Source organism: Tyto alba, unplaced genomic scaffold, assembly GCF_018691265.1.
Source record: "Tyto alba isolate M040663 unplaced genomic scaffold, T.alba_DEE_v4.0 Super-Scaffold_14, whole genome shotgun sequence".
NCBI classification, from domain to species: Eukaryota; Metazoa; Chordata; class Aves; order Strigiformes; family Tytonidae; genus Tyto; species Tyto alba.
Window position 1 is genome coordinate 10,581,142 of NW_024881276.1, and position 22,711 is coordinate 10,603,852.

The 22,711-nt window shown below is 38.9% G+C and overlaps 1 protein-coding gene across 1 annotated transcript in view; it reads left to right on the forward strand.

The window, feature by feature from the left end:
• The window catches only part of EGFL6 (EGF like domain multiple 6), a 44,556-nt gene that overhangs the window by 11,375 nt on the left and 10,470 nt on the right, over positions 1 to 22,711 (forward strand). The window contains exons 4-8 of the mRNA XM_042788664.1: positions 256 to 375; positions 4,108 to 4,227; positions 7,310 to 7,444; positions 9,207 to 9,329; positions 17,832 to 18,161. Coding sequence (XP_042644598.1) covers positions 256 to 375; positions 4,108 to 4,227; positions 7,310 to 7,444; positions 9,207 to 9,329; positions 17,832 to 18,161 — 828 coding nt within the window. The remainder of the gene's footprint in view (positions 1 to 255; positions 376 to 4,107; positions 4,228 to 7,309; positions 7,445 to 9,206; positions 9,330 to 17,831; positions 18,162 to 22,711) is intronic.

The following is a 22,711-nucleotide window of genomic DNA, read 5'->3' on the forward strand; positions in this document are numbered from 1 at the left end:
TCTTCCTATCAATCTGCCAGATGTGGCCAGAGTTTTCATTAGTTTTTCAGGTGTAGAAGTCGGTGCCTGTTAGTTTTCTAGCAGTCTTTCAGCCAGATGGTCTGCTAAGCTCTCTTCTTGCAAGGGAACTGGCTCATTTTCAATTCAGGTGATTTTACTGTGGGGAATTCAAGGCATTAAGCAATATTATCCATCTATATGTATGAATATATGTATACAAACCCAGCACTCACTTAATTCCAATGACTTCTGCAGATTTGAACGAATGTGGACTGAAACCACGGCCCTGTGAACACAGATGTATGAATACACATGGCAGCTACAAGTGCTATTGTCTCAACGGGTACATGCTTATGCCAGATGGCACATGTGCAAGTAAGTAATAGAGCTGATAGGACAAGCACACCAAAATCATCTAATCGCATTTGATCCCAGCAGATTTTCTTCTTGTGATTGATGGATTTAGCTTATTCAGGACAGGGTCTTTGCCTCAGCTCTCTGGTACTGTCAGCAACTGAAAGAAGCTTTCAATTTGGAAGTACCTGGATAAAGAAGACTAGGCCATATTTGCATTTTGGGTTTCAGAGGAATTTTTGCCCTGCTAGAAGTAAAAATCTTTGATAATGTTACTTCAGAGGAAGGACAGCTCGTATAACCTTTGTGCATAGTCCTGCCAGTTCATCCGTTGAATAAGGATGAATTAATCTATCCAAGCAAAGCACCAATATAGACTACTTTTTACTGTGCTGAATTTCATGCCATTATTCCTTGTTTTACCCTTCTGTGCTCCCTGACTAATTTATTCTGTTATTTATTTTATTTTAGCTTCCCACAGTTGCCATCAGCTTCTTGCAAACATTTGTTCATGGTCTACCTATTTTCTTTGTCTTTAAGCCATCATGTAGTGGAAAGCATTCTACTTTCTTAGCCAACCTGATTTTGCAAGCCTGAGAAAGCTTCTTAATTTTCAATGACACTGTTTTGTTTATAGAAAATATATTTTTTTTCCTTCACCTGAGCTGTTCTATACAGGTATCTTGGCTTTGAATTTCACAAAACCCTAGGTAGCATGGTGACAGCCCTTTATGAAGACCATTAGACTGGAGCAGATGCATCAGTTGGACAAGGAAGCTAGTTTGTCTCAGCAGTGGAACAATCTGCTTGAAAGGTCTGTCCTAAACCAGTGGACCTAGCTGTATGGGATGCAGCACAGTCTTTCCCATGGAGATGACAGAAAACCTTAAACTCTGAGAGGCTTTGACCTCCAGACCTTGGAGACAACCATTCACCAGGCAGGGTGTCCATCTGGTGAGTTTGCTGTCAGTCTTGGGATAATTGGAAAAATATCCAGTCTTGACAAACACTCACAGGACTGCAGGGTCTGCAGCTCTGGGGCAGGTAGGAAAGCCAGAGCTCCTACTCTCTCTCTCTCTTATGGCAGGGGGACTGAAATTGCCGCAAAAGGGGCCTGGGGCCAGACCTTCTGGAGGGTTTGCCTTCCCTGCATCACAGCGCAGGGTTGTGCCTCTGCATTACTAAGCATGGTGTGTATTGCTGGCAAACAGCAGCTGCGGGGCCCTGAGTTCCCTGAGAAAGAGATATGTATTCCTTCCGTTTCATCCAAGATAATTTGTGTGTCTGCTGACATCATATGCTGAGCAGTTTTCAGTAAGACCACTGTCTTACGGACAGCTGAAGTTGGCAGAAGCCAGAACTACAGTCAAAAGAAACTATCGTTTGAACTCAGCAGCTTTGTCCCATCCATTCTTCACTCCTGCTCCTCTGAGCAGAAACACTTGCTGCAGCCTTGCTTCTGAACCAAGTCACAAAAGTAGATCCAGACTGTAACTTTGTATTTCTGCTGCATTAGTTTTAAGCCAGTCTTAGTTCAGGACTCATTTCCTGATTTAAGAAACTCACCATTTGTACCAAATTTGTACCAAATGTACAGTTGCACCATCCCTTGCTTAAGCCAGCACAAAAAGCTGAATTTTTCAGTGACAGTGGTGGCCACTGTCAAGCATATATGAAAAATTTGCCTGAGCAGCTGTGAGCCCTGAAGCTTGCGTTTCCCATTGGCATACGGAAACATTTTTTGTCAGTGGAACTCTGAAAAACACTGACACAGAATGGAAACCAAATTTCAGGGGGAAAATCAGGTTTCCCATAGAAAGCAAGTCTCCATTCTTCACCATTGTAGTTAATGTTCATCCAGTTTGAGCTTCGTTAACCCAGCCCATCTGCCACTTTCCAGTTCCGAAGAGCCTTTATTTTCTTAAGCAGAAACTGTGATTATGAAATTCAGTAGTAAATTATTTGTTCAAGTAAAAATTATTCTTGGTTAAGCTTAGTAGCCTCCCATTTCACTTGATGCTAACTTAAGCTTGTGCACAGATGAAATAGTATTTGGTTATTGAATTGGTTATTGAACCAACTGTGTGATTCTCATATTCAGGCAAATGTTTTGAGCATATCGTTGCTCCTTTTGAATCAAATTCACCATGATCTAAGTCTCCTTAGCAAGATGAAGTTCACCTAGACTGAACAGTCAGGCGTATCTGCAGCCACGTTAAGGGACCATGGAGCTGGAAGAAGGGTATCAGGAGAATGTGGCTTGGGGCCATAAAGAGCCATTGCTTAAAACGATACCTAACCAGCTACGGTACCTGGCACAAAATCACCCAAACCCTGCAGGGAGATACTAGATCTGATTAGCAGTTCATCTAAGACAGTATTATGTCTAACCAAAGCCAGGAATAGGAGCTTCAAACAAAAGAGAAAACAGACAATTAGCAATTAGAGAAGAATAATTTTTAATAAGTTTCTTTATTACCACTTAGGAAGTAGATAATGTGTCAAAGTGTCATGATTTACAGTCTGTCTTTTTTTAACTCTTACCTCCTGTATGTTCTCATTCATACAGAACTAAAATGCTTTTGCAAATACAGTATATTCTTGGTTTTGAATATTCATCACTTAGACACAGATTCCAAACAAACCAGCCTAAGAAAAATAATTTTATTGCAGATTAAACAGATTAATTTTAATAGCACACAAATTATATGCATTATATTTTATATTCAAATCACAAAAAATATGGCTGTAGCTATATATGCACCTGTACACATCATTGTCTTGTCTATACACTCCATTATTACTCACAGTTCTGAAAGTGCTCACAATAAACATGCTGCATTTCAAAATAAAATTTGTATCTTTTCCTCCCTAAGCGGTGAGCCAATTTCAAGTTCTTGCAGTTGGTTTCTGTCTATAATAAACTGACAACTGTTCCAGGCTTTCCACTTGTAAAGAACCTATATACAGTTCTCTTTCTCTGAACACAACTAGAGTGAAGTAGCTGGAAATACTTTCTTTGCACACACCTCCATCTATTCCAGTAAACACTTCAAAATAATACTTCTCTCCCTGGCATCATAACACTAATGCTTCCTGGATATCTTAAAGATTTTAGAAATATCTCCCTACCTACTTAATACATTTCTGCTACTTTTCTAGTCTTGCACAGGCCTCTCAGACAGGATCTAGACTCCTACATTTCTATTTAGAGGCTAATCAAAATAATTTCCAGTAATTCAGACTTCTAACTAACCTGTGGCGACCAAGACTTGTGTTCTGGCTAGTAACTTCTTACGTTCAGATATCTGTTCCATAAAGGGTCAAAATAAAAGACAGTTTCTAAGTCCATGAGGCTAAATAGTTTTTAAAATAAAATTCTGTAGTAGAAGCCTATTTAATGGTAAGCAATAAAAACATTTCACTACTGAATAGCAGTTTTCTGTAAGGTGAAACTGTTTCAGTGGAAAACATAAAAAACACCTTTTTTTCTACTTTTGGCAGTTCTGTCTCTGAATCTAAAAGGTAGTAGTAAGAAGGCACAGAACTGAGATCAGAGAAAAAAGGAGGAATAAGGACAGATAAGCAAAGAACAAAGTGAAGGGAAGTGTTAATGTATAAAGAATTTGACTTATGATAGATGGAATTTTGTTCTGATTAATTTTCTGCATTCATCCAGATCTAACTGAATTTTAAGTGTGTGGTCCCAGCCTTGAATTTCACTCTTTTTGTTATTTTAAATACTGTTTTCAGGTTCTAGGACATGTGCCATGGTAAATTGCCAGTACGGATGTGAAGAAGTCAAAGGGGAGGTGCAGTGTCTTTGTCCATCGGGTGGCCTTCAGCTGGGACCAAATGGAAGGACATGCATTGGTATGGTTAGAGATCTCACTCTCAGGTTCTTTTCTACAGGATCCCAAAAAACTTAAAATTCTGGCTAAAGGCTAAGAAGGAGTTAGCTCTCCTCGCTGCCTTGAATAATGCTTCTTTTAACTCACAGTGTGATGTGAAGCTTTCATGCTTTTTTTTTTTTTAATAACTTTTCTTGTAACATTGACCATGTAATTCTTTGGGCAAGTCCCATCCTCAATAAGTAATTGAATGGTTTGACATGATTTGGAGTTATTAACAGATTGAGTTTCTCCCTATTACTGTAAGGCCATTAAATACAATGCTTTGCCTGCAGGTAGCTGTCCTACTGACATCATGCACTATAGGATTTGGGCATTGTGTTTGGATGGGGTTTTCTTTTGACGTGATGACCCACAAAACAATACAAACTTCTGGATTTTAATCCAGAGACTTCAACATCACTTTATCTGGGAGTTTCCTGTAATGAAGAAAGCATTGCTTGTGACACTTGGTGCTGTTCTGTGATACCGTTTTACACTGTCATCTGAGGAAACAGTGCTACAGTGCTGTAATCCAGTGCTGAAAACATACCCATTTTAATACTGAAGCTGAATGTTCTCCTTTCAAAACCCAATAGATGTGAAACAAACCCTCCGAAGCAGGGACTACTCCGACAACTAAAGAAGGGGCAGTGAAGTGCACGTCAGGGCAAGTGCCTCTAGGAGATGCAAGTACATGAGCAGGGCAGCTATCTCTAGGTGTCCCTGCTCGGGCAGGGTGGTTGGACCACATGGCGTCCAGAGGCCCCTTCCAACCTCAAACATTCTGTGATTCTGTGAAAAAACTTTTTGCAACAAGTGCTATTTACTAAAATGACTTTAGCAACATACCAAATAATATTGATGATTTTATGTGTTTTACATTGTTTCTCTCACAATGGTACAGGTCCTTCAGATCATAAAGGACAGCTTGGACATGATACCTTACAGGCAAAGAAGAATAACTGTAGCTAGTCCATTTCAGATGCTGCTTACCAATACATACTGGTTGAAGGATCTCTACATCTTAAAGAATATTTTAGATGTGAAAGGTTTAACATTCAAACATAAAAAAAAAAAAAAAAAAAATTAGCTCCAATGGCCAGAACAATATTATACATAAGATTTCAAACAAAAGATTAAATAAATGCATTGACCAAGAGTCACTGCTGTGTAAAAGGACAGTTACTATATGAATTGTTCTCTTTAACACACAACTGCAATATCAAGTCACATATGAAGGTTGTATGGCATGGGACTACTTTATCACTTTTAGGAGCTATCAGATAAATCCATAGGCATACTTGGCTCAACTTCCAAACTATAAAGACTCCAACATGAGAATGGTATATCTTTGTTTCAAATTAAATGAGTTTGTAATTGAAACTGTCCTGCTTTGAGTAATCAGCAAGGCTCTCAGTCTACCAACAGACACTGTTAACATTTGTTTGAATTACTTAAGAGCTATGTGAAGGTGAACATTGTAGACATATGTATTTAAATACAATAGACAAGATGATTGGTTCTTTTAAATCTCTTACTGATTTTTTCAGGCAACTATTTTTATTCTCTTGTATTGAGTTTATTTTTATTTACCGTGCCTGCTCAAATGGATTTGGAAGAATGCTGGTAGATACAGTAGAAATTAAAATAGACAAAAAGGTATGTCCAGTGGTTGGAAATATCAGATCCCTTCCTTCTGCATTGGTTCTTCATCTCTAAAGTAAGATAGCATCTTCCTGCTGTATAGCTTAATAGATGCTTAATATATTATAAGATGCTCTAATGCTCTGGTATTAGCCACAGAAACACTATAAACAGATAAGCATTTGAATATCCCTGGCTATTAGTTTTAGCTTAATCCACCTAAGTAGCTGCATTATTCCTGGACCTGCAGAGCAGCACGTTGATGTGGTTTGCTTTTCCTCTTCTGCACGTGCATAGGTGAAGGAAAAAAAAGTAACATGTGTAGGTCAGCGTTTTTAATTAGACCTAAACGTGTTGTTTCTAAGAGTACAGTAAGTCTTCAGAGTTCACTGCAGACAAGCTTCACACTGGGACTGAGCAGAGCAGGCTTGTCCTTTAGCTTGTGGCAGACCCTGGTCCTGGAAGAAATGAGAACCTGGAGAGGTCTGGGAATGCCCTGGGCGCTGGGGAACAGAGGCCCTCATCAGAAATGTGTAAGACAGGCAGAAAGAGGAATTTTGACTACAGATTTGTTTAAATATTTTTCTGTTGTGGTCCACTTCCCTTTGATCACCTAAGCACTGCAACAGAACGGTAGAAACAATAAAAAGACTGACTGTGGTGTCCAGCAGCACCTCACAGCAGTTCTAAGCTGTAAAGGACAGTCGCGTGGCATGATGTCTTATGTACAAAGTCACTGCTGTGTGCTAAGATGTGATAGGGAAGGACAAATATCATAATTGGTACTATTTTAAATTTGACATTACAGCAAAACAAATCAAATTAGTAACATCTAACTACAGTGGTTGTTGAATAATGTTCTTAGGCTCCTCCTGTACCAAACTTCCTCCTTCTCTGTCCAAAATGTCTGTCCCTTCCATCTGCCTTGCTGGGCAGACCACTCGCAGTCTGGAAACGCTCTCCTCTCTATGTCTTGACTTAGCCCAGCAAGGGGACATGCAAAGATTCAGTAGAAATGCTGCTGCTGCTCTCTGTTTCCTGTTTCTGGGGTTCTCTCTTAAACTATTCTCTGACATTTTCTTTCTCAGGGAAATAATGGAATTTGTGGAGTTCCTCCTGACCCTGGTCCATGACCTTAGGGCAAATCTTTGTCCCCAGTGGGGAGAATCCCCACTGCCAGTTACCCTAGCTTTTACCATGCCAGGCCTCAAAATCTTCCATAAAATTAGTTCACATTTTGCTCCTTCATTGATATGAGCACATGCAAAAGCCATCCTGAAGTGTGAAATTACAGGATGTATTTATTAAACAACTTGTGAAAGCCAAGACCAAGGCATTCCTGCACAAATCCCAACTAGTTCTTGCTTTACCATTTTACCTTCTCATGGATCTGACCAGCATCCCTTCTCCTGCTCTAGACATTGATGAATGCTCCACTGGCAAAGCTGTCTGCTCTTACAACCGCAGATGCATCAACACATTTGGAAGCTACTACTGCAAGTGCCAGCTTGGTTATGAGCTGAAATACATCAGTGGCCGTTATGACTGCGTGGGTAAGGTCTAGCCCATGTATTTTCCTTATTCATTCTTTTTCATTCCCACACTGTGCATCTTTCCTGTCATTGCCTGAAGCATGTTGGCCTAGTCTGGGAATACTGCCTCAGAAATGGATAAAATATGTCACACTAAGAATATTCTTTATGGCACTTCAAAGTTTTTTCTCTGTGTTTTCTCTGTGGCCCTATGAAAAACTTAATCACTAGAACTTGCAAATTAAATTACCTCATTGTACCAAGTCAAGATGTGCAAGGGCTTACAGTAAGTTAGCAACAACTGACTACAAAGAAGTGCTATTTCTGGTACAGGTTTAGTTAAAGAGCCATTTTTTGACCTCTTGGCTTTCAACCTGTGATAAGCAAGTAGTCTCACAATCTTTTTTGGGTTTTTTTTTTGTTGAGGAATGTGAATCAAGTGCCTGCATGACTGTAAAAATAGTTGTTTGGATGGACAGTACAGAGCTTAAAAAAAAAAAAAAAAAGCATGACAATAAGTAAGTTTTAATTACTTTTCAGGTCTCTCTTGCATGCCTAAGTTTCTCCCAAGCAAAAATAAACAGAGACAAAAAGTTATCTTGATATGCCCGGCTGTTAAAACAAATGTCAAAACACCTCTACTCCTGTTTCAATCCATTAGCTGAATGGTGGAAGAAGAGCAAAGTGCAAGTTACTGCAACAGGCACTGCAGCAGTATTGTTCAAGCAGTTGACTACAGAAGTGCCTGGAAGGGTTGGGACTGCTATAGGAAGTGCATATGAAAGGGAATTCATGGCTTTTGTCTATATTTGCTTGGTATTGGGAGATAGGAGTGGGAGTGAGGTCATAAGGCAGGTTTTGGAGACTCAAGTTTACGTTTCCCATTGTATGCCAACCCTGAGAGTCTTAAAGTGGAGAAGATACTTCTTCATATGATATGTGTGCATGAGTGAAAAACTGGAGAGGTCTCAGCAGTCAGGATTTTATCTGCAAGCCTGAATCTCACTTTCAGAAATATCATATTTTTGAGTCAATCTTCCTGCTACTTGTCTCCTAGCTGACTTACATGATGAGAGGACCTGTCAGCTGCTGAAAATGAAGCAATCTTAATAAAATGCAAATGGTGCAAAAATTTGCGCACCAGCTTGTCTCCCTCATGTGGAAGAAATAAGAAACATCTTTGTGATGTGGCAAAATAAGCAAAAAGGAGAACAAAATGAGTTGCCCTTGATGCCTGTACGTTTTGCTGTCAGTTGAACATAGCATTTTCTACTGATTTTTCCCTGATTATACTTTTTCATACAGTGTCATGTGTATGCTGGAAGGTTAGAAGTAGATAAAAGATCTCAACGTCTTTGCATGCTCAGGGTTACTTTCCACTGCATTTTTTTCTAGAGTGAATGAAAGAATTAGAAAGATTTGGTGAATTGTTTTCTAACTGATGTCACACATTCTCTTGGTGCCTTTTGCGTTTTGTTAACAGAAGAGTGTGTGCAGCCTACAGTTTGAATCCTGTTGTCAGTCAGAAAATCATGACATTCACTTTGTCTTTACTGGGATGCTCTACATTTTCCAGGGATGCATATGCCAGTAGTTGTGCAGTTGGAGCTGATGCTAAACATTCTCTCCTAGTGTGAATTCTTCTGCCTCTGATGGTCTCTAGACTGTTTTGGTCTAACACTAGCGCTTACAATACCTGGAAACAGGTGGCTGGCACTAACAGGCTGTCATGAAGCTTGGGTTTCAACCCAGTTTTCACTGAAGCATTTATATCTTTCCCTAGATGTAAATGAATGTGTGACAAATACACACAGGTGTAACCTCCATGCAGAGTGCCTCAACACTGAAGGATCCTTCAAGTGCAAATGTAAGCAGGGCTACCGAGGAGGTGGATTTGATTGTGCTGGTGAGTACCATTGGATATCAGGAAGGGGACTATATTGGTTTTCTCAAATAACTGATGGTTATAAGGCGTTTTCTAGGCAATGTCATGCTGAAAAGTGCTACAATACTAACCAAGCAAGACCTCTCCACAAAATAATATATTGATTGTACAAGTCATTGCATAGTTAATAAAAGTATTATTTGTTCAAATTAGTTTTCCCTATGAGTCCCCCAGTCTCATAGAATCACTAGGAATCACAAGTAGAACAGAAAAGAGAATTTGTCCTGAAGAAACAAAGAAAATAGCTTTAAAATAGCTTTAAAATAGCTCTACAGTGTGTTTTTCTTGAACTCCCACGGCTAGTCCCTTGGAGGGCTGTGCAAGTCCTTTCCAGAACAACTTCAAGATAACTTACCAAAAAGTGAGAGAAGGGAAGAAGTCCAAGACTTCTGTGCTAAACTATTTTCACTTATAATTTTGCCTTTGTCTACTGAATATTGAAGACTTCCTACAAAGATACCGTTGCCTGGTTCTAAAGGAATATGACCCTCCAAGAAAAAAGAAAGGCTGTTCTTGTCTTTATATTTAGGATGAACCTTTCTATTTAACCTTTATTAAACCTGACAGAGGTTTCTCCTGTGACGTCATTACAGATATTTTCTTTAGGAGGACATCTGAGGCCTGCTCAATTTCTTTTAATAAAAGACATTGTGAAAACATTTTAAAAGTTCTCATCTATAGCAGATGAAGTCTACATAAACCTTTTTTTCCTGGATCTTTTTAAGTATTTCTTGATCAGATATGTATTGGGATTATACTTCATAGTCACAGATGTTCAATGAGTTTCTCTATTATTCATGTTCCTACTTCTGTTATAACAGTAATTGAAACCTCCAATACCTCATCGATAAGCTAAACTTCTGTTAAGTTTGTACTTCCAGTAAAAAATGTTGACTTGTGATGAGAAAAACTAAACACACAGAAACATGACTGGTACTGAAAGGTTTGATCTGGACACAGATTGCCACAGCAGAACTGTTTAGAAGGTTCTTCATGCTCAAATTCAATGTTATGACCATTTCCTTGCTAGACCACATCCTTTGTGATATGTCACTGCAGTTTACTGCAATGGAAAGATGCAATGGGGCTTAAGACCTGATTGAATATCAAAGCAAACTGACATGACACATCTTGTTATGGTTCTGTTAAAACAAAATTTGCCACAGATGAAATATTAAACAAATACATCTCTGAGCACAAAGGTCTGGGGGTTTTTTTCTTTGTTCTTTTTAATGAGAAGCTGAACATTTCAAAGTAAAATCTCCTTTTGACCAAGTCTATGTATAAAATATTCTTTCCTCAAGCAGAAACAGGATTCAACATGAATGCTTGCTTAAATATGAACAAAGGAAATATTTTAGCCTGTGGAGAGGCTATGACACATTTTTAAATGTCTAGCTCTGTAAAAATATCAGTGCTGAAGACAGATGATTTCTATTTTCTCACTGATCTTTCTATTAAATTGTTTGCTCGCTCTCTGCATACTTTCTCATGTCATATTTCCCATTACTGAAGTCCATTAGTTGTTTAGAAGAGGAAGGAGCCATGTATTCATAAACTTAGTAGAACACGCTAAATGGAAAAGAGATTTAATGCAAGAGAGGATAGAGAAATAACACACAGTAATGAGAGAAATCAGAGCCATCAGCAGAGGGTCAAAAGGCAAGGGTCTAGCTAGAAAGGTCTATACAACAACGGAAGGGGAAAATAAATACAGTGGTAGATAAAACCAGAAAAACAGTGGTGCTAAAAAGAGACTGGTTTATCTGGTGGTAATTCCCGCATATACACCTTTTTTATTTTTAAAGTGAGGAGGAGAAGGTTCTTTTAACCTTAATGTTTCAATAGTTGATTTTTAGTGCAATCCTCAAAAAAATCTGATCAATGTAACTGATGTGAGCAGGACATGCATTTTGCTATCAGGGAAAACATTTTTTCAGTGACACAAGCACCAATTAGATGTACCAGCCTACACTGAAATGCTAGGTGATCTCCGTGTCTTATAGCAATTGTGGAAAAGCTTCAGCTTTACTGAAGCCAAAGGAAGTTTTGCTATTAGTTTTAATAGGATGAGAACACTGCCCTGGGAATTTGGGGGCTGGAAGCTGTGGCTTCACATTTCTTTTGGTGGCAGCTCCCAACAGATGGGCCTGGGGTTGTGCTGCAGCTAAATGGAAGGCTTCTTAAATATGTCCTCAGTATTCCACATAATTATTCCCACAGGGTGAGAATCCAGTTTTCACAGGGAAGCGTTAATTCTTTATAGCAATTGTCTCTAGTATATAAAAAACTGGATACCATGGCAACACTATTAGCTTTTTATAACAAATGGAAAACATTTTCATATATAGCTTAATTTTCAGAGTATGAAATTAGAGTAAGTAAATACATTGTTTATAATGAAATTTCTGTGGCTACATCTCATGCTACCAAATAACCTAGTAAGTGAGGTAATGCAAAATTCACCTTTGCGCAGAAGGTGGGGAAAATTCTTTCATTTAATTTGTATGTCAATGTACTAACTTAGGAGAAAGCTGCTGAAACATCAGGCTGCAAACAGTGCTACTTGTATGGGTACAACCTGTACTTGTTCAGGCACCCTTTTGCCATTCAGCACTCCTGTATGCTAGAAACAGTTTCTGAACTGTCTGTAGCACACATTTCATTTGAGAATCCATAGAGATGTAACCTTTCAAATGCTCCCTAAAAGACTCCTAGTCATTTTCACATCTGGCCTCTATCTTGCTGCAATCTGTTGCTGTTCTCAGGTTCATGTGTTTCCTGATTTCCTATTGTGCATTGAAAAACCACATTTCCCTCACCACATGCGTGGCGTATTTCAGCTTTTATTTAAGAATAGAGTCTCACAAGGTTCCATAAGCAATTAAGATTCCTGGGAGGAAAATGAACCTATTTTTGATTCACTTTTTTAGTAGGAAACTGCAAAATAACAGGAAAAAGCAGTATGAACTTAAAGCCTACAGCCTTTAGGCATCACTCTAAAGAGCTCAACAATGACACTCTTGTTACTGCCCGGCTTGAGGCAAAGGTGACTATTCTTCCTTATGCTTTGCTGGATTTCTAAATGGCGTACAAAGTCATGCCAACTCTCTGTGCTTCTTGTATTACTCATGTTCCTTTTTTGCTCAAAGGGTAACCCCTAAACCCCATATATGATTTTGCTTTCTTACTAACTTGCCAGTCTTGAAAAAAGGTGGGTTTGACATAATGAAATTTCAAAGCTTAAAAAGCGATTCTGGTCATATCACTGGTGAGATTCTTACAATTCAGTTCAGCATGGAGCCAGATACTGCTGTCATCTTTCAATGAATAACACTTAGGCTTTTGCCATCCCACATTTCCTATAGGAAGTCATGTATTAAGCACAGTCCAGTGTGATGAACTTTCCCTGATTTCTCAGAGCATCCCTCACTAAATAAGATGGTAAGAATTTTAGAAATGAAACAAGATAGGAATATCTATTGGTGGATGACATTCCATGGTGCTTAAAAGAGAATAACAGTCTCGAATCTGTGTTTTAACCTATCTGTGAAAACTTTCAGACTCTCTTAAGACTACCTAAAAGAGGTTGAGAACTTTTAGAATGATTTCTGAAACTATGTCCTGCTGATTTAATCTTTACTCACATCTACAGACTCCCCCTAAATGTGGTAAATGGTTGTCTGTATCCCTCATCCCCTCTCTAACTTTTATATACAGAAGCTACAAAGGGAGCTACAAAAGGATTTGTAAGCCAATCTCCTAGGTTTGTCTCTCAGCAGGTTTTTAAATATATTGCTAGGTGTGAAGGTGGAAGCAGTGCAGTGCCTGTTGGCATGCAGAGCAAGGTGTCTCCTATCGCAGCCCCTTTACGTTCAGACCCCAGCCAGTGCCAGCTGCGGTCACAGGTGCATGGGATGAAAATGGATCACTGTGTGTCCCTCTTCTGTGTCACCCCCCTGAGTATTTCCCTTTACACAATGCAGCACAGAGACAAGAGGTTGGCATCTGTTCTCTCTATATCTTTTCCAACTCAACTTTCACAACTTGATCACTAGACATCCTACACCAAGCCATTTCTGTGGTCTTATAATCTTGTACAGCAACTGATGACAGAAAATATTTACTTTTAGTCCTCAGCCACCATTTGCCTTTGGTTTTCCAACTCTTGCTTTAATTCTCTCTAATTCAAAGAAATAAAATACCTTTGAAAGCTGAGAGATTTTCATACTAGGCCAATAAACACAAACTGTATAAGAGCAGGAGGCATTAATCTATATGCTTCTTGATGGCAGGTACATAAAGACGAGCTGAGATTAAATGTACTACATTTCTTTTCACTTTCCAAAATTCTCTATGCAGTCATGTGAATGGGTCAGTGCACAAATGTTTGTGAGCAACACCTGTGCATTTATATACATGTCTTGGGGCAGAGGGTCCTGAAAAATCACTGCCTCAGCTGCAGCACCCCAGATTGCCAGAGAAGGTGAGCTGTTCATTCAGGCAAGTCCAGAGGCAGTGGATTCAACAGAACAGTCTGAGTTTAAGATGGTCTGTTCTTACACTGGATTATACCTCCTGCAATTTATGGGTAGACATAAAAAGCCTTAAATCCACACCTCCAGCTACTGTAATGCTGAAAGCAGATTAGAAGGATACTTCTGATATGTCTTAAAATATGCTTGGTGTCTAATCTATGAAGATTTTCATATTTCAGCAGCAAACTGGAGTCTGCAAGTGCAGGGAGATTTATACACTTTCATCCCCCTATTTTCATCACTCCTGACAGTTATTTTCTGCACTGCTTAGTTTTGCACATACAAGGAGATTGGTTTTCTGACACTGCAGAGGTCACTATGTTGAGCTGTAAAATTTTTTCATTTCACTAGGAAGACTTCAAAGCAGAAACTAAAAGCAGATGTTCAGGTTTGCTGGGCAGTTAGTCCTGGCTTGAAAATCTCCATAGCCTCTTCATTAACAGCCTGAATTTTCTTGTTACTACTTATTGTCAAGAGGAAATTTGATTGGAATGAAGCTTTTCTGTTAATTTTTATTGCTGCATTTTGAGTTTAGACCCAGAGAACCTTACATCCTTCATGACATCATCCTCCAGAGGAAAGGTTCACTTAGTGGATTATTAGTAAAGACTTCACTTGAAAGTATCTGACAAGCAAGGCTACCAGTTTTATCCAAAGGAAAAGAAAACCAAAATCCTCAATTTTGATTTATTTTTTAATTGGTATCTTTTTACTTCATAGCTCCAACTGCAGCCTCAAAAAACCTGAATGCTCCAGTGAACACACCAAGAGAGTCTGATTCTGTTCTTGGGATACTAAATATCATATAGTTACATTTGTCATAAATAAAATATGACAGATTCACAGTGATAGGATTGTATTTTCCAGGAGCAAATATAAATTCAGGAAACTTTCCCCTTTTCCTACTAGACTACGGTTCTTCTGCTATGTCTCTATGAAAAGAAACGCACAGAAAAAAGTACTACCCAAGGTTCTAAGTCCAGTCCAAAATAATACTATAAAGATTTTATTATTACAAAGTGAGGAGCAAAATAGGAGCATATTCTTGTCCTGATAATGCAATCACTAGACAGCAAAAGCAAAGGGAAATAAAAATAGCTGACTTCCCCCACCATTTGCAATCTAGAAAGACGGTAGGTACTGCAGCATCAGTACTGATTGAGAATCAAAGACAGGAAGCAGTATATAAGGCTGTTCTGAACCATTGCTGGAAATAGTCTCCATCTATGGAAGAGCTTTCATACAGCACACTGGAACAGCTCAGCTCTCATTATTTCCTAGGTACTTCACACAAAAGACTTAAGTTGTAGGAGGCTGTTAGTAGCTTATGACATGGTTGTGTGTTGTGGTTTGAGCCTGGTCGGCAGCCAAACAACCTGCAGCTGCTCACCCACCCTCTACCCCAACCTGGGAATTGGGGAGGGAATTGGAGGGGTAAAGGGAGACTCGCAGGTTGAGATAGAAACAGTTTAATAATGGTAATAAAATAAAACAATGACAGTAATAGAAAGTATAAACAGGCAATGCACAATGCAATTGCTCACCACCTGCTGACCAATACCCAGCCCTTTCCCGGCTAATGATCCTGAAACACCAAGATCCCACAGTCACAATCCTGGAAGCCAGAGAGAGAGAGAGAGAGAGAGAGAGCCCCTTCCTGGCCTCCCCTCCTCTATATAGTGAGCATGACGTTCCATGATATGGAATATTTCATTGGCCAGTTTGGATCTGGTGCTCTGGACATGCTCCCTCCCTGCTTCTTGTGCACTTGTGCATGGGTAGGACGCGGGGAGTTGGAAAGTCCTTGAAATCTCAGCAGCAACCCAAAACATCAGTGTGCTATCAGCATTCTTGTCATACGAAACCCCATGCTGAATCCAAAACACAGCACTATTCTAGTTAACAAAAAGAAACATTAACTCTATTCCAGCCCAAACCAGGACATTGTGCTACCCTGCTTACCACCCCTTCTTCCTTATCCACGCAGATTCAGGCTGTGGCTAACACTAGAGGGTATATAATTGCATACTGACTGGTCATGTCATAGTCTTCATGAAATCCTGAATTGTTTTAAAAGTCTCATTGACTCAAGTCCATTGCCATGGACTTTAAACCTCAAGGACACTGTTCTTCAGTAGCTCTGGCACTATTACAGGTAGGGACTTGGTTAACTCTAGTGGAATCCTTATGGTGGGATGAGATCATCTCATAAACTAGAACTCCTCATATTTATGTCTTTAAAACTTGCATATTTGTCACACAGACCCTTCCACACCTAGTCTTGGCACAGTGGTGTTCCTTGACTGATGTTGAGCTGCAACTAATGTTGCTGATAAAAAACAACACCTGCAGCATTGCCATAATTTCTCCTTTGAATTTGCTTTGTACTGTACACATGCCTTGAACAAACTGATCTGAAGTCATCCTGGCTTTAACCCTCAGTTATGATTAGGCCATCAGCACAAAGAGCCATCAGTCTTTGTCAGATGACAGAAGACTACATCTGGAAGGGACTAAAAAAGATCACTTAGTCTGTTCTTTTGCTCTGAGGCAGATCGTATCTAACATATTAATGGCATATGATAGCCTAACAGTTTTTTTAAACTTCTAGTGATATAGTTCAAATAATCTAAGTGACTTGCTCCTATGTTTTACTATCCTATAACAAGGAGAGTAAGCAAGTTTTTTATAATATGTAACTAAAATATCTCCTCATTTCATGTGAACTGATAATTTTCCTATCTTAAGAGAACATGAAGAACAGCTGACCAACATACTGTTTCAAAGGAGCCCTTTGTGCTTCTGTTGGGTCCACCACTCATAGAAAATCAATCCTGCCTCCCCACATTTCTAGAAATGAATCTTCAAATGGGTTCCTGTGAAAAATGTCCTTCACTCTGGCATCCAAATGTAATTTGATGATTGTAGAGAGAGAAAAATTGAATTTTAAAAGAAATCAAAGGCTTGTGTCTTGAAACTCAAATACACTGACAAGGAAAGCATGATTTGAAAATCAGGGCTGCCATGTAAATGTAAAGATGTCCTCTTACCAATTAATGTTTTGAAGTTTTTGCCTGGATATAGAGGATTTTTGACCTCATTATACTTCACAATAGGGAAAACCCCAAATTCAGTTGTTTTTTCTTTACAGACTTGAACAATCTCTATTGACTTTTACCCCACTCTAAGTTTTTCAATTATGGCAGCCTTTGTGTTTCAGAGCAGAATCCGAAGTTGCAAGATACTACAAGGCTGGCTATCCTTTTGGTATTTTGTAGCCAAGAGGAATCATAAAATAGTAAAAATCTCAGGAAATTTTATATTTATCTTCCAGTCCACCTTGGAATTGCAAGAAGATGATCATTTGGCATTCTTGGATGCTTCTCTGAATTTTGGGGTTTTACCCCGTAGAACTAAATTTCCCTTAGAAGTCAGAGAAGTGTGATGGAGCAGCTCAATGTATCTCCTCTCAAAATACACTCCATTTAGTGCCTTTCAGGCTGTGATGCAGGGAAAGTTGGTCCAGCGAAGTTCACAAAAATAACTATGAAAAATTCTCATTGTTAGTGGGCTGGTATTTGTTATGCAAGGAATCACACCTCCATGGACAATTTTTAGTAGTTCACAAACTGAAGAAGGATAATTATTTTTTACCTAAGCTTCAGTGTAAAAATAGTTAATGTACGGTGCTTTATGGTCTGTGTTACATAGAGGTCCAACTCAAACTGAAGATTATCTATCCAACAGAGCTAAACACGTGCATGTGTATTCAGTTCTGTGCAGAGCTGAATGTATATCTCATAGTAGAGAATTTGGTTGTATGGGCCTCTGGACACTGTAAAGGACACGAGGCTGACATTTATAAATGTTGACATTGCTGAATTATTCCTTAGATGAATATTTCATATTTTCTTCTTGGTTCTAGTTATCCCTGAAAAGTCAGTTAAGGAAATTGCAAGAATCCCTGGAACAGCTAAGGACACAATTAAGAAACTTCTTGCACATAAAAAAAGTGTGAAAAAGCAGGAAACAATCAAGAATGTGATCCCAGAGGCATCTGTGACACCATCTTCTAAGACCCACTTGCAGTTACTGGACTATGATGGTGGTATTGATCTTGGTGGGAACTACAGTGAGGAAGACAAAGAAACTGAAGCTACTGCAGAAGAAGAGGCAGAAGAGTCAGACGAAGAGGAGAAGGAAGATTTTGAGAATCAAATTGACCATGAGCAAAGCCTTAGAGGAGATGTCTTTTGTAAGTTTCTTCATTTTCTTTAAATGCTGGTTTCAATGTAAAAATATATATAAACACTAACAAAATCATCATTAAACATTACAGCTATTTTATCATCATTTACTTATAGAAAATGAAAAGAAACCTAACATACCTGCTGGTGAGACTAAAGGTACGGAATCTCCCGATTAGGGGAACCTGTCTGCAGTGAATGTGAGCAGAGAGGGAGTGCACCACCCTGACGGGCACTCCGCAGGCTGTGCTTTCAGAGCAGCTGAGGCGTAGCACATAGCTTCTCCCCGCTTTCTTCACAGAAGTCCCAGCAAAACAAGATAGTGTGCTGCCTCATTACAAGTAAGACAATAGTTAGCTTTGATTCATGAGTACTGTGCATTGTTCAGAGCAAAACCATAGACTTTGGTGTCCTTGTGTTTCAAATAATATAGACCATATAATAGGCACCACTGTTGCTCATGTCATTCCCAACAGAAAAATAACTGTGTGAATCACAAAGGTTTGGGGTTTTTTTTCCCTTTTGTTTAAATATGAGAATTTATCTGAATGGACACTCTCAAATTTAAAGCATTTGATGGTATTTGAGCATGAGTCTTGCTTAATTTCTGACAGTCGTTTATCAGGTATATTGACAAAGGTTTCCTCAGTCTGCTTTCAGGTGTTTCCTTCCAATTATTATCTGGTATGCTATGCAATTTCTTGCTGTATTCTTTAACATTTTCGAAATGCATTTTAATTGTTTTTTAGTACATCTGGCTCAGTCAAACATTCTTCAAGGTAGTGGCAAAAACATGCAATATGAAAAATACACCCCGCTAGTAGTTTATTCATGATACTTTCTCTTTTCCAAAGTATAGACAATAATACAAACTATCCCACAGTAATTAAAATTATGCACCATATTTCATAATGATAAAAATGAACACAAATGAAGTTTAAGTTAGCAGTCAAATTGTTGCTATTTGATTTGAAAAGATACATAAATATATTTTTTTTAAAAGGAAAGATCATTTTAAAGTCCTCTGGAAAAAATGGTTGGTAATATTGCTACTACAAGAAAGCCAAGAAAAAATGTGATTATTCACCTAAATACATTTAAGAATACAGGCTTCTTTACCAAAGGCATACTTCTCCTAAAATTGCCTTTTTTTTGGTTTTCAGCGGTAATTGGTGTGTTTCAGTTCAGGCTAAGGATATAGACTCATTGCTTCACTAAGTTATAGTGAGCTGATAAACAGAGTGAAGTCAGGTCTTTGTTCACTAACCTCCTCCCTTCCTGCAAATATTAATAGTGAGTGCTTATGGCATATTTCAGGTTTGCTGACAATACCAAGCTGGGGAGAATGACCCATACACTAAAGGGCAGCGCTGCTATTAAGGGGGACCTGGCCAGGCCATGGAAGTGGGCTGACAAGAACATTATGAAGTTCAACAAAAGCAAATGCAAAGAGCAACAAAAGCCTCATGTAGCGTTACAGACATGGGATGACTGCTTTGGAAGAAGGTTTGCATAAAAAGGGAAGTGGTTCTTCCCTTATATTTGGCATTTGTGAGACCACATCTGGGGTGCAATGTCCAGTTTTGGGGTCTCCATTACAAGACAGATGAGGACATACTGGCATGAGTCTAGCAGTGCTCCACCAAGGTCAAGGGCCTGGAAAACATGATATGTGAGGAGAGGTTGAGAGTAACTCTTTCAGCCTTAAGAGGAGAAGGCTAAGGGGAGATCTCACAGCTGTCTTCAGCTATCTAATGGAAGGTTACAGGGAAGGCACATCCAGACTCTTCTTGAAAATGTACAGCAATGGGATGAGAAGTAATAAGTTGGAACAAAAAACCAAATCTGATTAGATGTAATGAAAATAAAATTTTACCATGAAGGTGGACAAAAATTGGTACAGGTATGCAGAGAGGTTGTAAAATATCCATCCTTGGAGATACTCATAATATGATTGAGCTGGGCCTTGAGCAACCTCCTGATCAGGAGGTCAGAGTAGGTGACCTACAAATGCCCCTTCCAACCTATAAGATTCTATGATTCATTACTTTAAACTGAGCATTTCAAAGCAGTTTAGAAAATAGTGGTATTCCATGTGTGTAGACCTGTATCCTGGAGGATGCTTAGATCCCTCTCTGGTACTATAAGCACATAAGCTCATAATTCAGCAATTGGTGATATTTCAAAATTATCAAAACAGCTGCCACCTAGCCACATGCAAAAATACATTGCTGCATGTCAGCTTTTAACCACATCAAGCAGTGAAAAGTTTCTGGCTAACGGTGCCATGCCTCCAAAGTTGAGGATCCTGTGCTCAGGATGCCACTCTCCCTGTGGCCAGCCACACAGATTCATTACCTAAGCCTCAGCCTATGTCTTCACTCAGCCTTTCACTTCTGACAAGCTTATGCCACTTCCTATCCATCTTCTAAGGCTCTCTTCAAAAATCACTTACCTAAAAGAGGTAGCAGGTGCAGGAGGTGAAGCCAAATTGGAGTTGAAGTTTTCACTGGATGAGGAGCTATCCTTGGGGTTTAGCCTTACCGTACTGGTACTACCAAATGCATTTGAGAGTCTCAGACCAGAGGATTAAGTGACTTGCCCTCTGTTCTCTCACAAGAAGCAATAAAACTCAGGTCTTCTGATGGCCAATCTCATACTTTTACAATTAGAGAATTCTGTTTCACACAAATTTCCACAAAAGTACTATCCTAAAGAAGGACATAACGCTTTCCAGTCATGCTAATTAATCCAAAACTGGCCAAAATTTTGCAGGAAGTATGGAGAAAGTGAGCAGAAGACAGTTGCAATGCATATGGCAACTTTTGTTAGGTATAGGTTCTCAGGTGCTCAAGCTTCTTCATGAAAGTGAGTTGATGGGGACCTTGCATGTGCCAAGAGAATGGTGTGAACTGACCAGCACTGGTGGTACCACATATGTTCAGCTAAATTTTATAAGACCAGGAAGGACTCAGAAAGGTTGAGTAATTAACTGCAAAATGCTAGTGGAACCTGAAGGGATATTTACCCTCAGCAAGAGTATGCTTCCCTGTAATTATGACTTTTGTAGGAGAAAAAGCTTTTCTTTGCAAACAGAATTGCAAGAATACTGATGGTATAGCCATTTTAGGGACATAGGACTAATAGGTTCTGTTAATAGTTATTGTAAACAATAAATTAAATATTTATAGTTAATACTGTTATTAGTTATAGATACATTTATTCAAAATTCTGTGCCGTAAAGGACCGTGGACTTTTCTGCTTCCTCAATTGTGAGGCAAGGCAGCCCATTAGAAAAAAAAAAAATATACCATCCAAGTCAGTCCTCCTATCCCTTTCTGCCTTTCTGGGATGGATGGATGGATGGGTGGGTGGGTGGATGGGTGGATGGATTGAGGGAAGTAGCTCAGACATCTCAATTGGTTTCTTCTGTAACCTGCTTGGACAGGTCAGGAAGGCTTGCCAGAAATAGTGCTCTTGGGGTAGGGTCACTGTCTTTTTTGGTTGAAAGGACATAGGGTTCTGGTCTCTATGCCTGATGACACAAAGGGGACGTTCTCTTCTGTACTGGGTTACATGACGTTTGAATGCCATATACCTGGGCTAGGTAGAAACTACTTGTCTCTACAAAATTGCCACTACAACTGGCAGCAGTGACAATGAATATTATTGCTTGAAAATATTAAAGTACTGTGTTTTATCTGTATTTTTGCCTAGACCGTCTTTGTTCCAGTCACAATTGGCTGGATTTTTCCATTATTAATATAAGGGATTTATATGCTGTACACGCTAGAGAGATTTTATTTTGACAGGGGATATGGGCAGAAGGTTAGTGTGCTTCTTGATACAGCGATATCAATATGTCCAAGATGTAGTTTCATTAAGTATGTGAATGCTGTATTATTTATGCTTTTTTTGTTTGATACCAACTATGTATAGGACTTAAGGCATTGTGCCATTTGCATTTTTCTTTCAGGATGGGTTGCATATGTTAACTGTGTTCCCTTTCCTTTTAAATTTGTATATGCTATACTTGATCCTTGTTATAAAAATTCAGTCATGATTTAGGCACTCAGTTGCTTGAACGTTTGGCTTTAAAAACACTTTAATTTTTAATGATATTGGATGATCCTTTGGAGTACATGATTATCTCAAATTTACAGCTCCTAAATTTACACATCGGGTTTTTCCTCCTCTGCTGATACCTATGCAGCAGTGATTCCTTTACTACCACATTAAGTTCCTCCATATAATCTCCTCAAGTATTCACATAGCATCTGCCCTTTGTATTATTAATGTTGGTACTGTTTGTCTTCCAGGAAGAGTAGTTAATTAGGAAAAATGGATAGGTCACACTTTTTGGAGATCCTAATTGTTATTTTTAAATGTATGTATTATTTTATCATAGTAGTTTTACTACATAATAGATACATGAGGAGCCACAGAAAAATACTGCAGGAAAAAAAAAGAATTATTAAATGGTGTTTTTCGTGTACCATTCGTAATCCGTAATGGTATTGCCAACTGCAACTATATTCCATATTCTGTTCTTTATCAG